At 39.1% G+C, this 9,171-nt stretch overlaps 2 protein-coding genes across 2 annotated transcripts in view; one reads left to right on the forward strand and one right to left on the reverse strand.

Annotated features, from left to right (window-relative positions):
• The window catches only part of LOC101849888 (lon protease homolog, mitochondrial), a gene marked incomplete in the record, with an annotated part of 26,476 nt that extends 18,355 nt beyond the window's left edge, over positions 1 to 8,121 (reverse strand). Inside the window, 5 exon segments of the mRNA XM_013088948.2 lie at positions 1,007 to 1,275; positions 2,815 to 2,870; positions 3,436 to 3,555; positions 4,232 to 4,320; positions 7,336 to 8,121. Of these exon segments, the coding sequence (XP_012944402.1) occupies positions 1,007 to 1,275; positions 2,815 to 2,870; positions 3,436 to 3,555; positions 4,232 to 4,320; positions 7,336 to 8,055 (1,254 nt within the window).
• A 157-nt stretch (positions 8,122 to 8,278) lies between these two features.
• Positions 8,279 to 9,171, forward strand: part of LOC101849412 (protein SMG5) — a gene marked incomplete in the record, with an annotated part of 32,153 nt that continues 31,260 nt past the window's right edge. Inside the window, 1 exon segment of the mRNA XM_005110020.3 lies at positions 8,279 to 8,491. Coding sequence (XP_005110077.2) covers positions 8,424 to 8,491 — 68 coding nt within the window.

Below are 9,171 nucleotides of genomic sequence, written 5' to 3' on the forward strand. Positions count from 1 at the left end.
AACCTCCCATCGCCAATGAAAAAAATCATTAAAGTCATTCCATTCAACAAATGATAACAAAATTATTTCACCCTGTCAATGAGAAATTCACTAACTGTATATTGACCAGAACAACATCCACTCCTTTCAGAGCACCATGATCCAGTAACTATTACATTGATTTCATATTTATAACATTATCATCATATTATGTTATAATCTGTGTCATATGACTGACCCAAGACTCACTGTTTCTGGTAAAGAACGCAGTGGAATGCACCAAAAATGTATTTATCATATTCCTATCATAGCTTTCACCCAGCATTTAAAGCATTAAGTATATATGTAAAGCATGCTGACAAAAACAAGTTACTTCTCGGATTCCAGCCCTATGGAAATCGATACGTCACGCTTACAGGTGAAGTTTCTACAATTTATAAGTATGAAATAATAAAAGACATGTTATACTTAAAAGAAAAATATGGCATCAATAGGCCAATATCTACATTTGTGGATTGCGAGAAGTAACTCATTTTGTCAGCATGCTTCACATATACATATACATGGTAATAAGCTCAATTTCATCTCTACTTTCACCCACCGCTGATAAACGCACAACCCCCCCGGGGCGGTGCTACTGACTGAAGTGTCATTAGGCGGGGCGGGGGGGACATTAACATCTCGAGTTCTTATGCACAGTAGAATCGTAATTGTAAAGGGGCTGATTCATCAATGTCATGCTCATAAGTTCTGTGCCTGAACTGTAACTGGGAACTGCTGCTTTTTCTTTCCTAATCCTTACTATCGTCATTTTTCCTTTACTTCTTTTGTATCTTTGTCACACTCTTGTGACCCCCTATTTCCAGGGTGCCTTGATAGTCGAAGCAGACTTTGTGCTGTTGAAGCTAGAGAGGTGAGCAGAGTAAGTCTGATTCCCTGTAAGAATTTCTCTGTTGACATCCACCCCTGGGCCCAGTGCTGTAAAACCTCTACTAAAACTAAACTAAAAACGCACAAGAGCAATTACCTTAATTTCATCATTGTTCTCAAACGGTTCGTGTACAATATTCTCCGTCTTCACCAGCAGTACGTGAGGAGACGAAGGAGCCGGCGACGCCCCTTCGGCCGCAGAAACTTCCTGGACAGCGCCGAAAATGTTCCCAATGGAGAAAGTCGACGGTGGCGGAGGGTCAGGCTGCTCGCTCGCTGCTGCTGCACCAGCCTCTTCTGGGGGTTTTTCGTCAGCCTCCTTCTTGTCATTTCTGCGCCGGCTCCGTCGCTTTGCTTTATCAGGGGCTGTGCGTTCAAATAAAACCAGAAGTAGGACGTATTACATAAAGAACACACATTTCACATTCCAACCTAACTTTAGTTTCGTATTTTCTTACAGGTCCTCACTTTCTTTCTACGTCTCAAAAGGCTAAGAATGGCGTACACAGGCTAAAACAGCACCTGGACAAGGACGGCTGGTGCCTCTATAAATAAATCACTGATGGTCAATGGCGTACATAATTTTACATGCTGGCTAAACTACAAGGCTTAGAAATGTTTTCAACAGAGCCTTTCAAGAAAACTTTACCACATGGGAATATGATGTTTAAGCCTAGAGTAGAGTGGGCTCGTCAAATCTTCTGAAAGTATGAAAATCATTCATGAAGAATTAATACTCTATCTTTGAAGGTAAATGAAGATGTGCGATAGATGCACACAGTACAAGGAAATGCACTAGAAGACGTCGAATCCTTCTGCTATCTTGGGAGTATAATTGACAGAGAGGGAGGAATAGGCACTGAAATAAAGTCCTGCATTGGAAAGGCACAGGCTGCATTTATTGCTTAGAGCAGGATTTGGAGGACCAGGGATATCTCATTACGAACAAAGCTTAGAATTATCAACTCAAATGTCAAGTCAGTCTTGTTGTATGGATGTGAGACGTGGAACGCATCCCATACGTGCATAAAGAGGATCCAGGTTTTCTTGAACAAGTGTCTGAGGAGGCTGCTGAGGATCAAATAGACAGACAGGATCACCAATGAGGAAGTATTAAGAAGAACCAGGCAGAGCCCGGTCAGAGATGAGGTGGGAAGAAGACGTTGGCGATGGATTGGACACTCTCTCAGGAAGTCAAGCAGCTGCATAACAAGAAAAGTGTTAGATTGGAACCCACAGGGTAAAAGATCAAGGGGAGGACCTCGTGGAACCTGGAGAAGAGTCACGGAAATGGATGTACAGAAAAGTAGGAAGACATGGAGTGACATCAAGCGACTCGCCCAATATAGGGAAAGGTGGAGAGTGTTTGACGTGGCCTATATCCTGACCCAGGGTGAGAAAGGCAAAGATGATGATGAAATGAAGATGTCCTGAATAATCACTAGGCCTTGTTATTGACAAACATCAAATACTGTAAGAAAGTACACCAAAAACCTACCTCATTACAGGAATCAAAAACATTAATTCTGATAATGTTCTACTCCTCTTTCAATGGACTAGATTTCTATATGTAAAAGGCACAGCTTACGTCTCAACATTTTCGTATAAAAAAGCCTTAAAAAGTTTTGAAAGAGATTTCCTACGGTCCTCTGTGTGATTTGATCCCATGACCTTTGGATAATGAGGCCACTGTCTCCAACATAAAACAACAATTACCAAAATGGAAAAGGCAAACGAGTACCTTCATTTAAAAAATAAAAATGCATATAACTGTTGATTAAATTCTACAACCCCTTGTACATACTTATGCCCTGCTATGCACCCAGTCACAAAAAAAATTGCACAACACTTTAAATTACAGTATTCTTGAAAAGTTCTCTCTTTAATTAAATAAAAAACACGTACCTGTACTTGAGAGCAGAGGGGAGTCCTCTTCTACTGCTAAATCAGTTATTTTGATCCTAGGAAGAAAAAGGAGCAAGAAATGTATTTAAATTCTTCTTTTAATGCCAGGTCAAGAAAGAAGAAAAATGTCTGCTTTAGTTAAAGCATGTCAATAGCATAGACTGATTTCACATTACATTATCACAGCTAAGAATCATTGTACACAAAAACTATACTAAAAAAGTGTTTATATAAAACTTTCATGAGAGAAATGTAATACCTTGGTACCTATATATATCAAAGTGCGAGTGTGTAAGAACAAAAAACATAACAACCCACAATTCAGAGACATTAAGGAATTCAAGTCTAGCTTGTTCAAGCCATGCAAGTGTATCAGAGGCTACATTTATAAAAAGAAATTCTCCAACTAATAGGACCCTTCACTATCTCACAAGGGGCTAGCTCAATTCTGTTGTTGTTTTACTCTTGTTTCTGCCCTTTGAAATAAAATTTTAAAAAAAGCAGGAAGTCTTTACCACACTTTTCAAGTCTCTAACTTGGGTATAGTATAAAGCTCACAAAAAAAAAAAATTCATACAATAAAAAAGATACAACAGGATGCATTTCATTACAAGCCTTTACCTTCTATGTGCCATGACAATCATGCGCAATCTGTCCCCGAGATCATGCATTTCTGTGATGTGAACAAATGTCCCAACTTCATAAACATCATCCAGTCGATCTACAACATCAGACTCATTACTGTGGAAAAGAAGAGAAAAAAAATACAATGAAAACATCTTGACATAATACATGCACTGCAAAGTAGTCTCAAGCAAACAAAGACAAAAGATGCTTCATGTACTGAAAATGAACAAAATAAGCGAAAGCAGATCATGATAGCTAGCTACCCAGGAGTCAATCAAATAAAAAAATAGGTTATACCAAAATGTGTGAGGAGCGGTGAAAACTATATATGAAAGTTGCTGCACTTGCTTTAATACTGGGCCGTCTAAAGTCAAAGGTCAATTAGAGTTATCCTATTGACTGTGGAAATTAGTTTTTTTGCTCCACTTTGTTATTCAACATCTTTACTTTCATCCCCATAAATATCAAACTACACTTTGAGCTGGAAATATGTTAAAGTTAATTTTACTTGTCTTCAGCATCGCCCTCAGGCAATATAATAATAATCAAACATGGCTGACAGTAGTGAACAGGAATGTGAAAATTGTTCACTTTTTGACCGACATCTCTTAAAATGATTTTGAGATTGTTATTGGAAAGCTTAGACTGTGTTCAAGCGAAAAAAAAGTAGTAGGCAAATGTTTAAAAAACTTGCTGACTAAAGCAGGTCACCAGTAAATGGTATTAAGTTTTGTAAGTTCCAAAGAACACATCTCCGCTCTTTCCAACAAGGATTTTGTTTGGTACTTGCCTTTCTTCTTTCTTGAGAAAGACTCCTGCATATGGCATATTCAGTTTGACTTTTCGTCTGATAACTTCCATCAGAGCTGGATGGGTAACCTGAAAACATAATAATACAAATATAATAATAATAATAATAATAATAATAAAAACATAAAATTTATATAGCACATTTCCAAAAAAAAGTAGCTCAATGCGCTTTACATTGGAATACCCATTTTCAAAACCTTTCTTACTACTTCCTTTCTTCTCACGCAATATTTATGCACACACACACACACACACACACAGACTATTTTCGTTCAGACATAGGCACAGAACAACTATAATAAAAATAATGCTAAAAAAGCTAATGAGGGATATGCCAAATATCACATAAATTTTCATAAATATATAAACCAGAAGTTTAATTTTTACATGTTTATTCAGAAACATACTGGAAAGTTTCAGGTTGTATTCCTCTATATTAACAGACAAGAAGTTTCTTAAGATCAACTTCGATATTTATTTGTTATAGGTATTGACTTGCATGAATCACTGATATTCCTACCTCCAAAGGCCACAACACATCTGATCATAGTCATGGTTGTGCCTAGCTGTACTATAAGATTTAAATGTCTTTCTAAACTTTGACAATTTCATTTAGTTTCAACGAGAAAGCTCTGAAAATGCAATATCATATTTCAGAGCTCACTACGTCATCTGATACCCTCCGGGAAGCGCGCGCAGGCCCTATATAATATATATATATATAATATAATATAGGGCTGACCTACTTCGACCGGGAAGCGCCTAGGCCCTATATATATATATATATATATATATATATATATATATAAAGGTCATAGACGCTGACTTTTTTCAATGGAAAATTTCAGTATTCCTTATATGGAAAATGGCGTAGTAAATTACAAGTCAAAATTATAAATAGTGACCAATGACTTGGCAAGTTATCTTCACCTCGTAGAGCGTCTCTTGGCCAAGATATCGATCGATTAAGTGACGCGGACCAGCTGAGCAATTATCAAGGCCGTGAGCCATTTGCAGTCACTTGGCGCAATAATGCGCTGGTGAAAATAATTTGTTCCGGTCACCTGACGCAGTTCTGCACAACGCCCAAGAAGTCCGTAGCAGTAGCTCTCCTGGCTGAGTGACCAGACAGGGTTTTTGTACTGCTGGCTGCGTAACTGCAAAGTGTTAATTAGATCTAAACATCTTTACTTTAGAGTGCTGTACGTAGGGAGGGCTGTAGGCATAGCCACTAGTGGTGGGCAGAATCCGGATAATTTATCCGAATAACCGGTTAATTCTCAATGAATCGTTATTCGGATTCAGACTCCTGACTCCCTTTCCTAACCCGTTTTTGAAAATGGCTCTAACCCATTTGCTGAAGCGGTTCATAACCAAGAAGAGGATCAGACTCTCTTTCTAAACCCGTTTGCACAAACGGGTCGGACTCTCTTTCATAACTCGTTTGGGAGAGGTTGTCTCCCTTGTTTTAGACTTGTTGACTTTGCCTTGGTGTCAGATATATGTTTTTGTTAGTTGACCTCTTTCTCTGGGTTTAAAGGGAGCACAATGTAGTTATTCCCCCTGATCTGACATGACAAACTGTGGCTTACGGGTTTCTAGGCTAGGCTAAAGGTCATAATATACACTGGGCCTAGCAGATGATAAGCGTAGCGATGAAGTTAATCTAGACGCGTTGAGTTGGGAGACATGACAACACTAGGATTGGCGGCATGTGTGATGTCGGCTAGTGCGACTCGCGCCTTTAACTTTATACTTTGAGGGCTGAGAAATCTTGTAGCATGTTGGGTGTCTTAGATACACTTGTATCTCATTGTGTCTTGTACTTTGACTTTTGTAGCGTAGGCTACACTTACATTTTCATTGTTCAGTGTGCCACTTTGAACATTAGCAGACCACCAATAGATTCTAGATCTAGATCTACTCCAGTAGAAAGTGGGAGGGGTAATGATAGGGGGGTTCACCCCCCCCCCCCCCTAACTGAAGTCACAAAAATAATAGATAGAAAGCTAGGCCTATACCTAGATCTATACGGGTAAAATTGAAGATTAGCAGACCACCTGGCACTAAAAACTGCCGTGATCTAGATCTAGGCCTAGCTTTCGATCTAGATCTAGATTCTAGATCTTGATCTAAACATTTTTGGAGATCGCTTTTAATGTGTGCGAGGGCACGCATGTGTGTGTGCGTGTGTGTGTGTGTGTGTGAGAGAGAGAGAGAGAGAGAGAGAGAGAGAGAGAGAGAGAGAGAGAGAGAGAAAGAGAGAGACAGATTGGTGGGGGGGGGGCAAAAACGGGGTGCAGGCCGGCATGTACCAATGCAGTTAACAAAACAAAAAAACAAAACAAGAAACTAATCATAGAGTTGGCAAAATTACTAGATCTAGATCTAGGTCTAGATCTATCACAGCAGCTTCCCTATCTGATAGGGAGAGCTCGGTGGTAGTGGTATTGTGAATTACGTCAGTCATCAACACCTCCACGCAAAGCTTTTTGGGCAGAGGGGGGAAAAAGAGGGGCAGGGGAGGGGGTTGGGACCTTGACATGATTTGACGTCACATCCTGCCCACCAGTCGCTGTTGCCGGAAACGCGGTGGTGAATCAATTTACATACCACCACGTTTATTTTCCCAATAGATACTTTCTATTTCTAAACAGATGGGAAAAAATAGCTGGCGCAGTATCTTCTTACTGTTCACGTACACATATATAACTAATGGATCTGTAACTTTGAGAGAATTCAGACTTTTGTGATGAGTCCATAATTGTAAACTAGGATATAAATCTATATATAAAAAGCAGGGTGTTTCTTTCAGAACTTAGCGCCGACCGGATCACAAGCGATTCGCACCCACTTTGAAAAGCGATTCACACCCACTTTGAAAAGCGATTCACACCCACTTTAGAATGTGGTGCGCAGGAAAATAGGGTTAAATTCGGATTTTCCTAATGGGGTGCACCAACATCCGGATTTTTCAAAAGCGACTCATTGCCCACCCCTAATAGCCGGGCCACAGGCTATATTTATATCAACGAATTGAAATGAATAATACATGCTTCATCATCAACAAAATAATATAATTACCTCGATCATCTTGACAAATCTTGGAAAGACAGGATTTCTGCTGATGGCAATTACGGGGACGACGGGCAAAAACTCTGGAACAGACGTTGTCGTCAAAGCACCTATAGGATTAAAATTGCTGACAATTTCCTCCGCATCTTCTGCCGTAGGAGGGTATGAAGAATCACTCTTTGCTGCATTGTCATCTCCTTCACCATCATTTTTTTGACTGCTTAGACAAAATGCAGATGTGGAAATTGATCGAATGCCTGATACTGAGATTCTACCCCCTGATTGAACATGGGTTATCTTCTGTTGGGGCAGACAGGGGGACTTGTTCACTAAACATCCACATCTCTGTAAGAGTGCATTTGCACACGCTTGGTTTCTGTAGACTGGAGATGAAAATGGCTTCAATGAATATCTGCATTTGTGGAAAAGTGAAGGGAACGATCCGGTCCCACTGTTGCCTTTTTGTCGAGTTAAAGTGTGCAATGTTTTCCTTGAACTTGAAGCCGGTAGACTTTCAAGCTGATGCAACGCTCGCCCGACACTCAGCATTGACATAGGCCTGCTGGAAACTGACGTTTGAGAAAATATATGATGACTGCCACATCTCAGTTTTGGGTAGAATGAGTAAGAAGAAGTAAAATATTGGAAACATCGATGAAAATTAGAGCTCATGATGCAGTGTTTTGATTTTGTATAACTGGGGACAGATTTTCGCAACAGAGCGGCCATTTTGCTAATCGAAAATAAGTATCCCTATCTATTCTCGAAACGAAATTCAAATCTGACACAGCAATTTCAAATGAGTTTATTATGATTTGAATACTGCCCAAAAATTATTTTTTACTATTTTTATAATAAAATACACGATTGAGGATACACAATCGAAAACAACCACATTCAAAGTGGGTAAATTGTATTCAGTATTGAACCGCAAAGATGCTTGTCTGTCTTTCTTTTATATTTTTATCACGTGACTTTAGAGACAAAATGGCAGACAAGATGGTTGTCAAAACTTGCCTGAATTCAACTTGGAGTAGTTACAGCGTGTTTGTAGGATTTGTCGTCTCTACCCAGGCGGTCAGCTTTTGACAAATGAAATGAAGAGAAGAGTTGAACCAAGCAATGGCTCAAAATCTGATACAGATCGAGCTAAGCGTGTTTACAGGTAACAGCTTTCATAAAGTTCGAGTGGAATCTGAACGGGAACGTCACTCCTCTGGAAGCCGTCAATTTTCAGTTTCACTTTCTAAAACTTTCTAACTTTAATTTGTTTATAATATGGCCTATTATGATTTGAAAGATTTTTGATTTGTCAAAATTAATTACATTTTCTCTACCATATCAGACTTTGTTGTTTACCTCAGAATAGCCTAATGCATAGAGGGCATTTGAACTAGATTCTAGATCTAGAATCTAGATCTCATACCTGTTAACTAAAGTTTAAGGAAGTATCATCATCAAGTAGTGTTGCTTGTGAGGTCGCTAAGAAGATGGAAGCATGCCAGTTTGTCACAGGCCTCGACTGTACCCTGCATGATGGAAGTTATCACTGACACGCCCAAAAAGAGTTAATTAATGATTGATTGATTATACGAATTGAATTTTATTTTTCAATTGTTTTTAACGAAAGAACAGTCATTGTTAAAATTTTACAAAGTAATTTAAATTTGCTTTGATTTGCATACAAAAAGGAAGATATATTGAAACAACACAAGCTGAATTGACTTTTTAGTCTAGAGGACTATCTAAACATCTAGGAAGTGAGAATAGAAAAACGATCTACCTCTCACCCCGGGTGAGACTTGCCAGCGTAGGCTATTCTCACCCGGTGCGAAACAAGACCTG

The sequence above is a fragment of the Aplysia californica genome, unplaced genomic scaffold (genome assembly GCF_000002075.1).
Source record: "Aplysia californica isolate F4 #8 unplaced genomic scaffold, AplCal3.0 scaffold00842, whole genome shotgun sequence".
In the NCBI taxonomy this organism is placed as follows: Eukaryota; Metazoa; Mollusca; class Gastropoda; order Aplysiida; family Aplysiidae; genus Aplysia; species Aplysia californica.